Source organism: Piliocolobus tephrosceles, chromosome 10 (genome assembly GCF_002776525.5).
Source record: "Piliocolobus tephrosceles isolate RC106 chromosome 10, ASM277652v3, whole genome shotgun sequence".
Taxonomy (NCBI): domain Eukaryota; kingdom Metazoa; phylum Chordata; class Mammalia; order Primates; family Cercopithecidae; genus Piliocolobus; species Piliocolobus tephrosceles.
The window spans coordinates 53,088,475-53,107,017 of NC_045443.1; the positions used below are offsets into that span (position 1 = coordinate 53,088,475).

General features: G+C 47.9%; 2 protein-coding genes across 15 annotated transcripts in view; both read left to right on the forward strand.

Moving 5' to 3' along the window:
* The window catches only part of IKZF4 (IKAROS family zinc finger 4), a 37,418-nt gene extending 28,963 nt beyond the window's left edge, over window positions 1–8,455 (forward strand). For all 14 annotated transcript variants that reach the window (XM_023210820.2, XM_023210818.2, XM_031936320.1 and 11 more), the window contains 3 exons: window positions 2,648–2,797; window positions 3,271–3,402; window positions 4,618–8,455. In XM_023210820.2, coding sequence (XP_023066588.1) covers window positions 2,648–2,797; window positions 3,271–3,402; window positions 4,618–5,378 — 1,043 coding nt within the window. In that variant the 3' untranslated portion in view covers window positions 5,379–8,455. The remainder of the gene's footprint in view (window positions 1–2,647; window positions 2,798–3,270; window positions 3,403–4,617) is intronic.
* Window positions 8,456–12,220: 3,765 nt separating this feature from the next.
* On the forward strand, window positions 12,221–14,838 carry RPS26 (ribosomal protein S26). Its single transcript, XM_023210817.1, has 4 exons — window positions 12,221–12,530; window positions 12,780–12,957; window positions 14,019–14,149; window positions 14,735–14,838. Exons 1-4 carry the CDS (start codon window positions 12,528–12,530, stop codon window positions 14,768–14,770), a joined length of 348 nt encoding a protein of 115 aa, XP_023066585.1. The 5' UTR covers window positions 12,221–12,527; the 3' UTR covers window positions 14,771–14,838.
* The last annotated feature ends 3,705 nt before the right edge of the window (window positions 14,839–18,543 follow it).

Consider the following 18,543-nt stretch of genomic DNA (forward strand, 5'->3'; position numbering starts at 1 on the left):
CAGCACTTTGGGAGGCCGAGATGGGTGGATCACGAGGTCAGGAGATCAAGACCATCCTGGCTAACACGGTGAAACCCCGTCTCTACTAAAAAAATACAAAAAAACTAACCGGGCGAGGTGGCGGGCGCCTGTAGTCTCAGCTACTTGGGAGGCTGAGGCAGGAGAATGGCGTAAACCTGGGAGGCGGAGCTTGCAGTGAGCTGAGATCTGGCCACTGCACTCCAGCCTGGGTGACAGAGTGAGACTCCGTCTCAAAAAAAAAAAAAAAAAAAAAGTAGAGAGTAGAACAGTGGGGTTACCAGAGGCTGACTGAGAAGGGTTGGGAGTGGGTGGACAGGGAGAGGCTGGTTAATGGGTAGAAGATTACAGTTAAATAGGAGGAATAAGTTGTAGCGTTCTACAGCATTAGAATGACTGTAGTTAACAATAATTTATTGTATATTACAAAATAGCTAGAAGAGATGATTTTGAATGTTCCCAACACAAAGAAATGATAAATGTTTGCCGGGCACGGTGGCTCACACCTGTAATCCCAGCACTTTGGGAGGCCAAGGCAGATGGATCGAGATCATCCTGGCTAACATGGTGAAACCCCGTCTCTACTGAAAATGTAAAAACTTAGCTGGGCATGGTGTCAGGCGCCTGTAGTCCCAGCTACTCGGGAGGCTGAGGCAGGAGAATGGCGCGAACCCAGGAGGTGGAGGTTGCAGTGAACCGAGATTGTGCCACTGCACTCCAGAGCCTGGGTGACAGAGTGAGACTCTGTCTCCAAGAAAAAGAAGAAAAAAAGATAAATGTTTGAGGTGACAGATATACCAGTTACCCCAATTTGATCATTATACATCATGTACATGTATGAAAATATCATATGTATCTCATAAGCATGTATATTATGTATCAATTATCAATTAAAATTTGAAAAAAAAGAAAGCAGTTGGAGGATCATTCCTCTCCCAGATGTTAAACCATTTCCCCAAGGGTCTTTGGGTGGATAGGGACCATGGTGTTCATTTCTTTTCTTTTTTTTTTTTTTTTGAGACGGAGTCTCTATCTGTCGCCCAGGCTGGAGTGCAGTGGTGCAATCTCGACTCACTGCAACCTCCGCCTCCCGGGTTCACTCCATTCTCCTGCCGAGTAGCTGGGACTACAGGCGCCTGCCATAATGCCCGGCTTAATTTTTTGTGTTTTTGGTAGAGATAGGGTTTCACCATGTTAGCCAGGATGGTCTCAATCTCCTGACCTTGTGATCCGCCCGCCTTGGCCTCCCAAAGTGCTGGGATTCATGGTGTTCATTTCATCCCTAAAATACAAGGGTTTACAGAGCCTAAGTAAAATGAAGTAGGTTGATTTAGTCAAAGCCCAGTTTTGGCATGGCAGGGTTAGGGGTGAACAGTAATTACCAACTTCCTAGAGATACCTTCTCCTGTCTCCCTGCTCAATAGCAGCAAGATACATCAAATATACAATACCTTGTTTCTCTCCTCTCACAAATATGTCTTAAGAGTTATCTTTAGGCCGGGTGCGGTGGCTCAAGCCTGTAATCCCAGCACTTTGGGAGGCCGAGACGGGTGGATCACGAGGTCGGGAGATCGAGACCATCATGGCTAACACGGTGAAACCCCGTCTCTACTTAAAAAATACAAAAAAAACTAGCCGGGCGTGGTGGCGGGCGCCTGTAGTCCCAGCTACTCGGGAGGCTGAGGCAGGAGAATGGCGTGAACCCGGGAAGCAGAGCTTGCAGTGAGCTGAGATCCGGCCACTGCACTCCAGCCTGGGTGGCAGAGCGAGACTCCGTCTCAAAATAAATAAATAAATCAAGTACTACTCTGTTTTCCAATTTTTTTTTTCTTCAGTAGAAACAAGATCTTTATAACCTGTTCTTTTATTACAAGCACATAAACAAACCAACCCAAATTTGGTGTTCTCTTTTTTTTTTTTACTCTTGTTTATTTTATTCTCTGTTCTTTTATTCCTTTTCTCTTTTCAGAATTACTGCATCAGTGATGGGCTTTCTAGAGCTCTCTTGGTATCTCAGTGTAGAGAGACAGAAAGACAAAATAATCAGTAAAGCAGGCTAGGGCTGGAGGTCAAAATACAAGTAAAGGTCAATGAAAACTGCCCCCTCCCCACATTGGCAGATCTGAGAGCTCTCATTTCTGTCATGCCAGCCCACCAGTTTCCCCCAAACCAAAGCAGATAGTTCATAAAAAGCAAAAAATCCCCTTGTCTGATAAACAGCACTTACATCCGCCTGCCAAATGGAAAGGTTAAACCACAGTCTGGGCCCCAGTCTCTGAGATCCTGCAGTGGGGCCTGCCTGCCTGCTAGGGATGATCCCCTACAAAGTCCCTGGGTCCTCACTTCTTTTGAGCAGCAGTTTGGCCATGTTGAACAAGCCCACCACCAGTCTGAAGCCACATGCCCTAGGATTCCCTTGCTCCCATAACTGCACATTCTCTCTCATCATCAAATATGGTTCACCTGTCCATGGTTGCAGCTGAAGTTGGGGAATGAAAGACAAGCAGAAGAACTCAATTTAGCAACATCCTTTCCTCCCCATGCCAGTGTATACTTGCTCTTGGCTGAATCTGCAGAGCCAGGGCACAGCGAGAAGTAGCTCTGATGCCATCTTTCCGCTCTCCTCCAGTCTCCTCTCCCACAGTGGGTAAGCCCTACAAGTGTAACTACTGTGGCCGGAGCTACAAACAGCAGAGTACCCTGGAGGAGCACAAGGAGCGGTGCCATAACTACCTACAGAGTCTCAGCACTGAAGCCCAAGCTTTGGCTGGCCAACCAGGTAGGGCTGTTGATGTACTACTGGGGAGTTAAAAGGGGATGGTGAGAGGGAGTGCACAAGGGTGACTCCAGTATCTCCCGCACTGAGAGATGAAGTCTGTGGAACAGGGGATGGTTATCCCAGTAAATCTGCCAAACACCCCATTCTAGGTACCCCAGTTGGTGCAGAGCCTTGTCTGTGGTGGGTGCTTTAGGGAGATCAAGAGGTAGGGGAAGTTTGGGTCTATATCCTTGGCCTAATGGGAGAGAGAGAACATAAGAAGTAACCAAGGGCCAGATATGTATGATTGTCCCCAAATGATCTGAAATGTTGCTGGAGTGAGCTTTAGGTAGAGTAAACAGAGCCCAGTTTCCCAGGCATCCGGTATGACCTTCCTTGGTTACTGACCTGCTGGTTTTCTCCAGGAAAAAGCTGTGGGGCCAATGCCACCCCTACTCAACTGCTACTACTTGTCCTCACCTCCTTCCCACTAGGTGACGAAATACGTGACCTGGAGATGGTGCCAGACTCCATGCTGCACTCATCCTCTGAGCGGCCAACTTTCATCGATCGTCTGGCCAACAGCCTCACCAAACGCAAGCGTTCCACACCCCAGAAGTTTGTAGGTAAGAGTCCAGTTGGAAAGAGGTATCAGCTTTAAGCCACAGCTCAAAAATATCTGAGCTGTGTGGTCTGGAGATTTGGTTTAGGGAAAGAAAGCAGTCTGGTGGGCCAGGCGCGGTGGCTCACTCCTGTAATCTCAGTACTCTGGGAGGCCGAGGCTGGCAAATCACAAGATCAGGAGATTGAGACCATCCTGGTTAACATGGTGAAACCCTGTCTCTACTAAAAATACAAAAAATTAGCCGGGCGTGGTGGCAGGCGCCTGTAGTCCCAGCTACTCAGGAGGCTGAGGCAGGAGAATGGTGTGAACCCGGGAGGTGGAGCTTGCAGTGAGCCAAGATCGCGCCACTGCACTCCAGCCTGGGTGACAGAGCAAGACTCCGTTTCAAAAAAAAAAAAAGGAAAGGAAGCAGTCTGGTGGCCTCTGTTACTCAAAATCTATCCTCAGGACACGAGGAAAGTAAAGAGGGAGGATGTACTCAAAGAGAGTGGAGAAGGGTTGGCACTGAAGACTTGTGGTGGTTGTAAGGCACAGGGTTGAGGGATCGGGCTGTCTCAGTTTTTTTTTGAGATGGAGTCTCGCTCTGTCGCCCAAGCTAGAGTGCAGTAGCTCGATCTCAGCTCACTGCAACCTCCGCCTCCTGGGTTCATGCCATTCTCCTGCCTCAGCCTCCCGAGTAGCTGGGACTACAGGCGCCTGCCACCACGCCCAGCAAATTTTTTTTTTTGCATTTTTAGTAGAGACGGAGTTTCACCGTGTTAGCCAGGATGGTCTCGGTATCCTGACCTTGTGATCCACCCACCTCAGCCTCCCGAAGTGCTGGGATTACAGGCGTGAGCCACTGCACCCAGCCCAGGCTGTCTCAGTTTTTAAGAATAAGAACTTCAGTCTGTGTGGGCCCTTAGAGAGTCAGAGAGAGGAAATAAGTATGTGGTTCCCCCTATCCCCAGCACTGGTCATTAGCTCTCTAAGGACCTGGAACTTTATGGAGAGTAAGAAAATGAAGTATTAAAAATCAGTGGCCTGGGACTGAGTCCTTCTCTAAGATTACAGCCTAGAGTCAGGGAGCAGTCCCACAAAGGACCTGACCCTGGGAAAGTAAATGCGGCATAGTAAATAATGTTACACCCAGCCCGGCAGGTAAGGAAACAAAGAATCCTGAGGAGAGTGTAAGAATTCTCCAAACCCAGTCCTGCTGAGTTCCTCTTCTCCACAGGCGAAAAGCAGATGCGCTTCAGCCTCTCAGACCTCCCCTATGACGTGAACTCGGGTGGCTATGAAAAGGATGTGGAGCTGGTGGCACACCACAGCCTGGAACCTGGCTTTGGAAGTTCCCTGGCCTTTGTGGGTGCAGAGCATCTGCGTCCCCTCCGCCTTCCACCCACCAATTGCATCTCAGAACTCACGCCTGTCATCAGCTCTGTCTACACCCAGATGCAGCCCCTCCCTGGTCGACTGGAGCTTCCAGGATCCCGAGAAGCAGGTGAGGGACCTGAGGACCTGGCTGATGGAGGTCCCCTCCTCTACCGGGCCCGAGGCCCCCTGACTGACCCTGGGGCATCCCCCAGCAATGGCTGCCAGGACTCCACAGACACAGAAAGCAACCACGAAGATCGGGTTGCAGGGGTGGTATCCCTCCCTCAGGGTCCCCCACCCCAGCCACCTCCCACCATTGTGGTGGGCCGGCACAGTCCTGCCTACGCCAAAGAGGACCCCAAGCCACAGGAGGGGTTATTGCGGGGCACCCCAGGCCCCTCCAAGGAAGTGCTTCGGGTGGTGGGCGAGAGTGGTGAGCCTGTGAAGGCCTTCAAGTGTGAGCACTGCCGTATCCTCTTCCTGGACCATGTCATGTTCACTATCCACATGGGCTGCCATGGCTTCAGAGACCCTTTTGAGTGCAACATCTGTGGTTATCACAGCCAGGACCGGTACGAATTCTCTTCCCACATTGTCCGGGGGGAGCATAAGGTGGGCTAGCAAACTCTCCCTCTCCCCTCAGTCCACTGCCCTGCCTACAGGCATTGATCCCTGTCCCCACCATTTCCCAAGGAGTTTTGCTTTGTAGCCCTCACTACTGGCTACCTGACCTCACGCCTGACCCTGACCCCTCCTCACTCATTCTCCTCCTCTATCCTGACCGATTTAAGCATTGTGATGAAACAGGTCTTTGCTTATGTTTTTCCTTTTTCTCCTCTCTCATCCCAGCATACTGAGTTATTTATTAATTAGTTGATTTATTTTTGCCTTTTTTTTTTTAACTTATATCAGTCCCTTGCCACTCCCCCACCCTCCTGTCCACAGCTCCTTTCCACTTTAGGTCAATTTTTCTCTCTTAGATCTTCCAGCAGCCCCAGGGGTAGGAAGCTCCTCTTAGTACTAAGAGACTTCAAGCTTCTTGCTTTAAGTCCTCACCCTTTACATTATCTAATTCTTCAGTTTTGATGCTGATTTACCTCCCCCCAGCCCTACCTTAGCTCTGTGGCATTATATCTCCTCTCTGGGACTCTTCAACCTGGTACTCCATACCTCTTGTGCCCTCTCACTTTAGGCAGCTTGCACTATTCTTGAATGAATGAAGAATTATTTCCTCATTTGGAAGTAGGAGGGGCTGAAGAAATTCTCCCCAGGCACTGTGGGACTGAGGGTCCTCTTGATGTTCCCCTAGTAACATGAGTTCTCAAAGCCTACATTCAGGATCTCCCTCTAGGATGTGACAGATCTGGTCCCTCTCCTTGAACTACCCCTCCACACGCTCTAGTCCCTTCAACCTACCGGTCTATTCAGTGGTGGCTTTTCTCTCCTTGGAGTGCCCCAATTCTATATTCTCAGGGGCCAAGGCTAGGTCTGTAACCCTCTGTCTCTGACACATTGGGAGCCTCAGGTGCCTAATTGGGAACCAGGGCATGGGAAAGGGGTGGGTCAAAATTCTTCTCTTTCTCCTCCACCTCTCAAACTTCTTCACTATAGTGACCTTCCTAGGCTCTCAGGGGCTCCTTCAGTCCCCATCCTATGAGAAACTAGTGGGTTGCTGCCTGATGACAAGGGGTTATCTCAGCCCCTCAGTCATGCTGCCTTCTGCTGCTCCCTCCCAGCAGGGTTCACCCTCTCATTCCCGGGCTCCTGAGCCCTGTTCTTAGGATCAGTGGCAGGGAGAAACGGGTATCTCTTTTCTCTCTTCTAATTTTCAGTATAACCAAAAATTATCCCAGCATGAGCATGGGCATGTGCCCTTCACCCCATTCCACCCTTGTTCCAGCAAGACTGGGATGGGTACAACTGAAATGGGGTCATCCTTTACTACCCCCTTCTACACTCAGCTCCCAAACACAGGGTAGGAGAGGGTACTCCTGGCTACTGCAGAGACCCCTGGCTATTTGAGTAACCAAGGATTAGTGAGAAGGGGCAGAAGGAGATACAACTCCACTGCAAGTGGAGGTCTCTTTCTACAAGAGTTTTCTGCCCGAGGCCACAGCCATCCCACTCTCTGCTTCCTTGAGATTCAAACCAAAGGCTGTTTTTCTATGTTTAAAGAAAAAAAAAAGTAAAAACCAAACACAACACCTCACAAGTTGTAACTCTTGGTCCTTCTCTCTCTCCTTTTCTCTTCCCTTCCTTCCCCTTCTATCTTTCTTTCCACATGTCCTTTCCTTATTGGCTCTTTTACCTCCTACTTTTCTCACTCCCTATCAGGGATATTTTTTGGGGGATGGTAAAGGGTGGGCTAAGGAACACATCCTGGGATTAGGGCCTTAAGGGCTCTGAGAGGAGTCTACCTTACCTTCTTATGGGAAGGGAGACCCTAAAAATCTTTCTCCTCTTTGTCCTCCTTTTTCTCCCCTACTCTGAGGTTTCCCCAAGAGAACCAGATTGGCAGGGAGAAGCATTGTGGGGTGATTGTTCCTCCTTGACAATGTAGCAATAAATAGATGCTGCCAAGGGCAGAGAATGGGGAGGTTAGCTCAGAGCAGAGTGGTCTCTAGAGAAAGGAAGAATCCTCAACGGCACCCTGGGGTGCTAGCTCCGTTTTAGAATGTCAGCAGAGCTGAGATTAATATCTGGGCTTTTCCTGAACTAGTCTGGTTATTGAGCCTTTCCTGTTAGACCTACCCCCTCCCACCTCTTCTGTGTCTGCTGTGTATTTGGTGACACTTCATAAGGACTAGTCCCTTCTGGGGTATCAGAGCCTTAGGGTGCCCCCATCCCCTTCCCCAGTCAACTGTGGCACCTGTAACCTCCCGGAACATGAAGGACTATGCTCTGAGGCTATACTCTGTGCCCATGAGAGCAGAGACTGGAAGGGCAAGACCAGGTGCTAAGGAGGGGAGAGGGGGCATCCTGTCTCTCTCCAGACCATCACTGCACTTTAACCAGGGTCTTAGGTACAAAATCCTACTTTTCAGAGCCTTCCAGCTCTGGAACCTCAAACATCCTCATGCTCTCTCCCAGCTCCTTTTGCATAAAAAAAAAGTAAAGAAAAAGAAAAAAAAATACACACACACTGAAACCCACATGGAGAAAAGAGGTGTTTCCTTTTATATTGCTATTCAAAATCAATACCACAAACAAAAAAATTTCTAAGTAGACACTTTTCCAGACCTTTGTTTTTTTGTGTCAGTGTCCAAGCTGCAGATAGGATTTTGTAATACTTCTGGCAGCTTCTTTCCTTGTGTACATAATATATATATATAAATATATATATTTTTAATCAGAAGTTATGAAGAACAAAAAGAAAAAATAAACACAGAAGCAAGTGCAATACCACCTCTCTTCTCCCTTACTCTTAGGGTTTCCTTTGTAGCCTATGTTTGGTGTCTCTTTTGACCTTTACCCCTTCACCTCCTCCTCTCTCCTTCTGATTTCCCCTCCCCCACTTTTTTAAGGAGTTTTTCTCCTTTCTCAAGGGGAGTTAAACTAGCTTTTGAGACTTATTGCAAAGCATTTTGTATATGTAATATATTGTAAGTAAATATTTGTGTAATGGAGATATACTACTGTAAGTTTTGTACTGTACTGGCTGAAAGTCTGTTATAAATAAACATGAGTAATTTAACACCTCTGGTTGTTTTTGCAGACTTCCTTTGCCTTGATTTTCTCCTAAGAGGGAGGGGTCCTCCTTGCAGTACATGCCTGTAGTCCCAGTAGTTGCAGTACCAACTACTGAACAGTTTAGGAGGTGAACAAAAACAAAGAATTTTCAGCCTAGACTGGGAAACGGAGGAGATTTTCCTACCAGGAAAGAGTGCCTTCAGGATAGGAGAGAAAGTCTGACTTGCCTGTCTACCCAAAGTAGAAATTAATCAAACATTTGTTGAGTACCTACTGTGCACAAAACACATTCTATGCCAAGGGTAAAATAATGTGAATGATGATAATCATAGGGTCTACCACTGCTTGAGCATCTCATAAATGCTAAGTACTCATTGAATTGTAGAAACACCTACAAAAGGATGATCACAATTATTGGTGAAAAAATAAAAGCCCAAGAGAGAATAAATACCTTGTCCAAGGCTCATCAGCCAGTAAGTGACAGAACCAGAATTTGAACCCAGGGGTGTGTGACTCCAAAGCATGTGCTCATCCCTTTACGCCAGGGAATGCAGCCAGTGAAACCCCTAAGCTAGAAAAATCCAAAGTAGGAACATCAATTTGTTTCTGTCTTAAATAGTAACTATTTTCTGTTCCCTTCACTCTGAACTTTTTTCTGTTCTCTTCCATCTACCTCATTGCTATTCCATATAGTAATGTCTGCCTTCTGTTTTCCACGCGATTACAGTGAAGTGAAAATTAGAGACACTCCTATCTAGAGTCTATTATTTTCCATGTCCCATTGAAACTGGCAAATTCAAAGTCAAAACAGACAGGAAAGCTGGGAGTGGTGGAGCACACCTGTCATCCCAGCTACTTGGGAGGATCACTTGAGCCTAGGAGTTTGAGAACAGCCTCAGCAACACTGGGCAACACCATCTCTACAAGAAATTTTAAAATTAGCTAGGCATGGTGGTACATGCCTGTAGTCCCAGCTACTCGGAAGGCTGAGACGGCAGGATCACTTCAGCCCAGGAGGTCGAGCCTGCACTGAAGTGTGATCACGCCACTGCAGCCTCCAGACCCATCTTAAAAAAGGAAAAAAAGGGCTGGGCACGGTGGCTCACGCCTGTAATCCTAGCACTCTGTGAGGCCAAGGCAGGCAGATCATGAGGTCAGGAGATCAAGACCATCTGGCCAACATGGTGAAACCCCGTCTCTACTAAAATATAAAACATTAGCCAGGCATGGTGCCGCGTGCCTGTAGTGCCAGCTACTTGGGAGGCTGAGGCAGGAGAATCGCTTGAACCCAGGAGGCGGAGTTGCAGTGAGCCGAGATCAAGCCACTTCAGCCTGGGCGACAGAGCAAGACTCCATCTCAAAAAAAAAAAAAAAAAAAAGGCTGGGCACAATGGCTCACGCCTGTAATCCTGGCACTTTGGGAGGCCGAATCAGGTGGATATCCTGAGCTCAGGCGTTCGAGACCAGCCTGGGCAACATGGCAAAACCCTGTCTCTACTAAAAATACAAAAATTAGCTGGGGCCGGGTGCAGTGGCTCACACCTATAATCCCAGCACTTTGGGAGGTTGAGGCAGATGGATCATGAGGTCAAGAGATCGAGACCATCCTGGCCAACATGGTGAAACCCTGTCTCTACTAAAAATATAAAAATTAGCTGGGCATGGTAGTACACACCTGTAGTCCCACCTACTTGGGAGGCTGAGGCAGGAGAATCGCTTGAACCCGGGAGGCAGAGGTTGCTGTGAGCTGAGATGGCGCCACTGCACTCCAGCCTGGGTGGTGACAGAGCAAGAGTCTGTCTCAAAAAAAAAAAAAAAAAAAGGAAAAAGAAAGTAAGAAAACAGATTTTAGCCCCAAAAAGTGGGTTAAAGGTTAAAAGAAACCATGATGCATGATGGTTTGCTGGAGGGAAGGTGAATCTGGTGTGTTCAGACTCTAGAGTGACTCATGAATGAACAACGGTTTCCATCTGTACCATCTTGGGTCTGAATGCTAGGAGGCCCCCTTGCCACCCTAGTTTCTTCAGCTTTGGAGACAACTGGGTGGTTGGCTGTCTGTGGACAGCCATTCCTGCTCAAGGCTGAAGCTTTCTTTTTTTCTTTTTTTTGAGACAGAGTTCTGCTCTGTTGCCCAGGCTGTAGCAAAGTAGCCCAGTCTCCGCTCGCTGCAACTTCTGCCTCCCAGGTGCAAGCAATTCTCTTGTCTCAGTCTCCCGAGTAGCTGGGATTACAGGTGTGTGCCACCAGACCTAATTTTTGTATTTTTAGTAGAGATGGGGTTTCACCATATTGGCCAGGCTGGTCTCAAACTCCTGACCTCAGGTGATCTGCCCGCCTTGGCCTCCCAAAGTGTTGGGATTACAAGCGTAAGCCACTGCACCCAGCCTAAGGCTTAAGTCTTTCTGATAGCTCTCCAGAGGTAAATGGAGTTTATACATAAGAATCTTTCACCGCCGGGCGCGGTGGTTCAAGCCTGTAATCCCAGCACTTTGGGAGGCCGAGACGGGCGGATCACCAGGTCAGGAGATCGAGACCATCCTGGCTAACACGGTGAAACCCCGTCTCTACTAAAAAATACAAAACACTAGCTGGGCGAGGTGGCGGGTGCCTGTAGTCCCAGCTACTTGGGAGGCTGAGGCAGGAGAATGGCGTGAACCTGGGAGGCGGAGCTTGCAGTGAGTCGAGATCCAGATCCGGCCACTGCACTCCAGCCTGGGCGGCAGAGCGAGACTCCGTCTCAAAAAAAAAAAAAAAAGAATCTTTCACTTAGGGGTCAGACTCACTAATCAGTGGTGAAATAACTTTCATGGTTTTTGATCAGCATTTATTAAAATAAAATAGAGACCAGAAAAATATAAAATAGAGAATAGAACATACCAGCACACCTATGATAAGGGTAAGTATCGTTTCATGAAGCTTGTGTTTCAGTTCTGCATGTGCACGTAATCGTGTTTGTGTGTGTACTGGGTACCAGTGTAAAATGTATTCGTGCTATGGATCTGGTTGAAAAACGTTTAAGTCATTAGTCCAGGCTATTTCCTCCATCCACTTGTTAGGTGACATACAGCATAGCACAGCGGAGCCAGAATACCTACTGCACCTCAGTTCTTCAATTTTTTTTTAATTGATTTATTTATTTTTGAGACAGAGTTTCGATCTTATTACACAGGCTGAAGTGCTGTGGCGCGCTCGGCTCACTGGAACCCCCGCCTCCCAGGTTCAATTCTCCTGTCTCAGCCTCCTGAGTACCTGGGATTACAGGTGCCCACCACCACGCCCGGCTAAATTCTTCAATTTTCAAAGTGAGGATAATAATAGTACCTGCCTACAGGCTTGCTCAAAGTTAAATAAGTTAATATTTATAAAGGAGCTTACCACAGTGCCAGGCACTGTGCCAACAGGGTCCAGAGATTAAAAAAACGAATGAGAAATAGCCCCAGCCTCAATGCGCTTCATTGTGGGGTTTTCTCCATATTGGAAGGAGGGATTCACAAAATGCTTGTTTCCTCTCAGGCCTTCCTCTTCGTAATCCTACACCTACCTAGTAGCAGGACTGTCAGAGAAATGAACCCAGGGCGTCCCCCGGTGGCGCAGCGCCGCCTTCGGTCTAAAGACTTGGGGCCAGAGGCGCCTCTTAGCTTCGCACTACAATTCCCACACTACAATTCCCACCAAGCATCTCTCCCTCTCTGGCCTCTAATAAGGAGTGCGCCTTGTGGTCCAGCGTCGGGCAACTTCCACGCCTACCGTCGCGTAAACCGGAAAACTGTGTAGTCCAGCATTGCGTCCGGTGCGGCGCGGCGCAAGGCTTGCTGGGAGACACATAACCTCGATTTTCTTCCGCCAGCCGGATAAATAGTCCCATGTGCACCTTGTTCCACAGATAAATAAACACGAGGAACGCATTTCCACCCTAGATTTCAGCAGAAATGCTGAATATAAGGGAATATTTGAGTAAAGTGAGTTGCTGTTCTTGACGCCCGTCTCCTAAGGATTCTCCCGGTATGCGCGTAGGGATCTCATGCTATATAAGAGGGCCCTGCCAGGTACCGCCTCCTTTTTTTGGTCCGTACGTCCAAAATGGTGAATCGTGTGGCGTGGTGAGGGTGGGGGTTCGGGTTCAAGACTCTGGGATTGTGGGGATTTGAGAGCCTGGAGCACAGCCGAGGGGTGGACAGAATACATTTGCTCTGGGGCTTGGCGGGATTTGCGGAGAAACAGGAGATCCGAGGGGCGCCTTCCTGGAGGCTCCCGATGCGGCCTGTGGCCGGAAAGGGGCTGAGGCTGGGTAAGTTGCGCTGCCTTCCTAACAGGTTTTCCGTCCTAATGCAGACAAAGAAAAGAAGGAACAACGGTCGTGCCAAAAAGGGCCGCGGCCATGTGCAGCCTATTCGCTGCACTAACTGTGCCCGATGCGTGCCCAAGGACAAGGCCATTAAGAAATTCGTCATTCGAAACATAGTGGAGGCCGCAGCGGTCAGGGACATTTCTGAAGCGAGCGTCTTTGATGGTGAGTGGATCACCGGCTAGAACTGCTTGAGGATCCCAGTACCTTAAAAGCCTTCACCCAACCTCGCCCTTCTGCAGGCTCTGTTCGTTGGAGACTCTCAGGCACTTTCCACGTATGTAAGGTTGTTGCTGGTAGAAAAGAATATTATGTGCTCTTGTTTGTCGTTTTGATTCTTTTCTGGGCAGAAGGTTAGTTTTTGTGATAGAGTGCACAGCCTTTACTCTGAGGTAAACGTTTGTCTGTTTCGGTTATGAGGTTCCAAAAACTAGAAACTTGGTAAATTTGACAATTTTTATACTATGATTATTTGAGTACTTGTGAAAATGTACAGGTGAGGAAGAATGTCTTCAACGTTTCTAGAATGGAGGCAGTCTAGTTTGGTGTGAAAGGATGATGTTTGGGCCGGGCGCGGTGGTTCAAGCCTGTAATCCCAGCACTTTGGGAGGCCAAGACGGCCTGATCACGAGGTCAGGAGATCGAGACCATCCTGGCTAACATGGTGAAACCCCGTCTCTACTAAAAAATACAAAAACCTAGCCGGGCGAGGTGGCAGGCGCCTGTAGTCCCAGCTACTCGGGAGGCTGAGGCAGGAGAATGGCGTAAACCCGGGAGGCGGAGCTTGCAGTGAGCTGAGATCCAGCCACTGCAGTCCAGCCCAGGCGACAGAGGGAGACTCCGTCTCAAAAAAAAATAAAAATAAAAACAAAACAAAAAATAAAAAAGGATGATGTTTGGAGCAATAAGAACGTCGCTTTGTTTCTTTTCCTTAAGTTATTTTTATAGAAAGAGCAAGGTTCAGGGTAGGCATTAGGGCGGGTGTAGCTGTAGAAGGAACTGGATTATTGGTTTATTGCATCTAGAGTGTCAGTCTGGTCTTTGTAGTGTCAAGATGAACACATGTGCTCAGGTATTGGGCTGAACAGGTGCTTTGGGGGTGCTTTTATGTGCGGGACAGGCATTTAAATAGGTTTACTTTTAATTGACGTAAACATGTAAGATCATGTAACAAAAAAGCAAGGTAGGTATATAATACCAGCATAATTCTATTTTCTATTCCTTAGCCTATGTGCTTCCGAAGCTGTATGTGAAGCTACATTACTGTGTGAGTTGTGCAATTCACAGCAAAGTAGTCAGGAATCGATCTCGTGAAGCCCGCAAGGACCGAACACCCCCTCCCCGATTTAGACCTGCGGTGAGTATTTTAAAAGAATGGAAGCCAGGGGAGTGTTGGTTTAAAAAAATTCATTCTGGCGGGTCACGGTGTCCTATGCTTGTAACCTCACACTTTGGGAGGCCGGGGCAAGAGGATTGCTAGAAACCAACAGTTCAAGACCCCATGTTTTCAAAAAATACTTAGAAGGAAGCCAAGCATGATAGTGCGAACCTATAGTCCTGGCTGCTCGAGAGGCTGAGGCAGGAGGGTCACTTGAGCCCAGGAGTTTGAGGTTGCAGTGAGCTACGATTATACCACTTGCACTCCAGCCAGGGCAAAAGTGAGACCTTATCTCTTAAATAAAAAAAAGTTGCATCCTCCTGTGGTGCAGGGGATATCAGATTAAGGTCTCTGCCTCAGGTTAAGCTGTAAGGCAGGTGAGACCCACACCTGAACATGCTTAGAGACAGGGCAGAGTAGTGTTCTCCCTCCACCTCTACCAGCTTCCCATGCATTTGTAGCCTGAATACATTGTTAGTGAGAGGATGGTGATCGAGTTCTTTCGGGGAAGGGAATCTTGAATCCATGGGTTTTAATTTACTCTTTTGTTTCTTTGTCTTTCAGGGTGCTGCCCCACGTCCCCCACCAAAGCCCATGTAAGGAGCTGAGTCCTTAAAGACTGAGACAGACTACTCTCTGGAGAAAAATAAAATGGAAATTGTACTTAATATCGCATGTTAAGTGTATCTGTGCCGGATAGGGTGGGGGTTTTGTGTGTGTCAGACCAGACCAGGTGTGATGTGACACGTACCACTTTGATGGGAAAGAAAGTTTATTTGGGTCTCTCTTTTTTTTTTTGAGACAGAGTCTGTCGCCCAGGCTGAAGTGCAGTGACGCAATCTCAGCTCACTGCAACCTCCGCCTCCCGGGTTCAAGTGATTCTCCTGTCTCAGCTTCCTGAGTAGCTGGGATTACAGGCGTCTGCCACCACGCCCGGCTAAGTTTTGTATTTTTGGTAGAGACGGGGTTTCAGTATGTTGGCCAGGCTGATCTTGAACTTCTGACCTCGGTTAATCTACCCGCCTTGGCCTCCCAAAGTGCTGGGATTATAGGCTTGAGCCAACCTCACCCAGCTATTTATGTAAATTTAAACTTTAAATTGTTTGTGATCATATCCTTGACCTCAATTTGCATAGCTGTGTAAAATAAAGGGAGATTTATTCTGTGAATTTTGGATTTAACCGCATCAAGTTTAAGTTGGCATCCTAAAAATGGATAAACATTAGGAGAATGAGGAAAAGCTATTAGTTGAGTGAGGAGCACATTGGGAAGTGACTTAAACTGAGGTGTTTATACCCCTGGAGGGGCGGCGAGTTGAATAGTAGGTGTATGACTTGGATAGCTTCAGAGCATGAAAGGATTAATGTCCAGATGCTCATCTTTACTACCTTGGAAAAGACACTAAAGGTATTTCTTTTTTTTCTTTTCTTTTTTTCTTTTCTTTCTTTTTTGAGACGGAGTCTCGCTCTGTCACCCAGGCTGGAGTGCAGTGGCCGGATCTCAGCTCACTGCAAACTCCACCTCCCAGGTTTACGCCATTCTCCTGCCTCAGCCTCCCGAGTAGCTGGGACTACAGGCGCCCGCCACTTTGCCCGGCTAGTTTTTTGTATTTTTTAGTAGGGATGGGGTTTCACTGTGTTAGCCAGGATGGTCTCGATCTCCTGACCTGGTGATCCACCCATCTCGGCCTCCCAAAGTGCTGGGATTACAGGCTCAATTGAGCCACCGTGGCCCCTGGCTTTTTTTTTGTTTTTGTTTTTTTAGATGGTATTTCACTCTGTCGCCCAGGCTGGAGTGCAGTGGTGCAATCTTGGCTCACTGCAAACTCCGCTTCCCAAATTCATGCCATTCTCCTACCTCAGCCTCCCGAATAGCTGGGACTACAGGTGCCCGCCACCATGCCTGGCTTATTTTTTGAGTTTTTAGTAGAGACGGGGTTTCACTGTGTTAGGATGGTCTGGATCTCCCTGTGATCTGCCCACCTTGGTCTCCCAAAGTGCTGGGATTACAGGCATGAGCCACCACACCCAGCCTACTAAAGGCATTTCTGGAAACATGAGACATCCTGGAAAGTATAGAGAAAAGCTTTACCTTATTTTATATTTTATTTTATTTTTTTGAGACGGAGTCTCTGTCACCCAGGCTAGAGTGCAGTGGCATGATCTTGGCTCACTGCAACGTCCGCCTCCCTGGTTCAAGTGATGCTCCTGCTTCAGCCTCCTGAGGAGCTGTGATTACAGGCGCACGTCCAAGCCCGGTGAAGTTTTGTGTTTTTAGTAGAGATGGGGTTTCATCATGTTGGTCAGGCTGATCTTGAACTCCTGACCTCGTGATCTGCCCGCCTCGGCCTCCCAAAGTACTGGGATTACAGGTGTGAGCCACCACGCCCAGCCACTACCTTATTTTTGTGTGACAATAGTTTTATTCCAGAATTCAGTAAATCTCTTTAGGAGTGAATTGTTAACTGACTTTGCCAGTGAAAGGTAAAACCTATATAGCTTGGAGATTTTAGACATTTGGGTGTCACCTGCACCATTCCCCCGTTTCAAGCAGTTTTTCCTCAATCTCCCAAACAGCTGGGATTACAAGCATGCGCCAGCTAGTTTGTTTTTTTTTTTTTTTTTTTTTGGTAGAGATGGGGTTTCACTATGTTGGCCAAGCTGGTCTCAAACTCCTGACCTCAAATGATCCACCCACCTCAGCCTCCCAAAGTGCTGGGATTATAGGTGTGAGCCACTGCGACCAGCCTAAGAAAGGGATAGAGTATTTCAGAATGTGGAGGTTGTCCTGTTAATTGGAATGCACTCCCCCACAGAAATCCCAGACAGGAACTGCTGACCTGACGACTCAATATACCAGTGTATGTACTGAAATAGCTGTGGCAAATCCTGAGTCTGGAAGAGCACTGAATGTAGGCGATAATCTACATCCTTTAGGGAGGCTCAAGACATCAGTGTTCCTTCCTTTATACTGTAGTAACCTGATCACACCAAGGGTAAATAGGAAGTGATAGAAGAAAATTAGATGTCCAAGGCAAAAATGGGTACTGAATCTGAGTGATCCCAAAGTCCAGCTTGCTCAACAGAACCAGATTCAAATAGTAAATCGTGGTTGTGGGTGTACTTACAGAGCTGATCCAAGATTCCTGTTGAAGTGTCTAGAGGCACAGCCTGTCACGTGGGTCCTAACTACTATCTCTCCTGTGAGTTACAAACTCACAACATACTCTGCGTTCTAAGTGCAGAGTATGTTGTTTGATTCTGTCTCTGGATTCTACTTTCAAGAACCTAGCTGGTAAGAATTGACTTAGTTTTTCATCTTGATAATCCCAAACTTTGTTGTTTTTGAGACGGAGTCTCACTCTGTTACCCAGGCTGGAGTGCAGTGGCCCAATCTCTCTCACTGCAACCTCCGCCTCCCAGGTTCAAGTGATTATCCTGCCTCAGCCTCCCGAGTAGCTGGGATTACAGGCGCCCGCCACCACACCCGGCTAATTTTTGTATTTTTAGGAGAGATGTGGTTTCACCATGTTGGCCAGGCTGGTCTTGAACTCCTGATCTCAAGGGATCAGCCCGCCTCGGACTCCTAAAGTGCTGGGATTATAGGCGTGAGCCACCGCACCTGGCCAGGAATCTGCATTTTAATAGTGTCCCAAGTGATTCTGATGCAACTGGTCTGCGGACTATACTGCAGAGCAGATGGTGAAAGGAATGTTGAGTTTAGAGGATTTTATTGATGATGAATCCTGGGTTCCAGAAAGCTGCAAAAACATTTCAGAAGATAGGTAACAGTGCAAATGGGGTCAGAAAGGGCTGCATGAGAACCAGAATCTGAGAGATGTGGAATGAGCTGGAAGCCTGGGCGTCTGGTGGTGACTGTGCATGAACAGGTGCAGCTGAGTCCTGGTGAACATCATGCTCACAAACTAAGTGTGCAGTGTGACCTGGAGTCCCAACTCACCATCTGCAGGTCCAGGGACCCTGACTTCACAGCTGCCTCCCAAGGCTATTTTCCTAACCTCTCTACTCTCTTAGATCAGTGTTGCACTCATCGTTTCTGAAATATGATAATGTGTGGGAAGGCAGCAAGGTGAGATAGGCCCAGAAACATTGGGAGGGGTGCGGGGAGCACTAGGAAAGGAGATAGATTGGGGTAGGGAGGAGGAATACAGTCTCCCTCCCACATCCCTGGACCCCAAAAAGAAATTCTGAAGACACATCCTTTTTTCTAGTATAAGGCACTATTTACCCTGATCCAGGCACTCTGAGTGAAAGGTGACTTTCGGACCAGGCACCCTGGCTCACGGCTGTAATCCCAACACTTTGGGAGGCCGAGGCAGGTGCATCACCTGAGGTCAGGAGTTTGAGACCAGC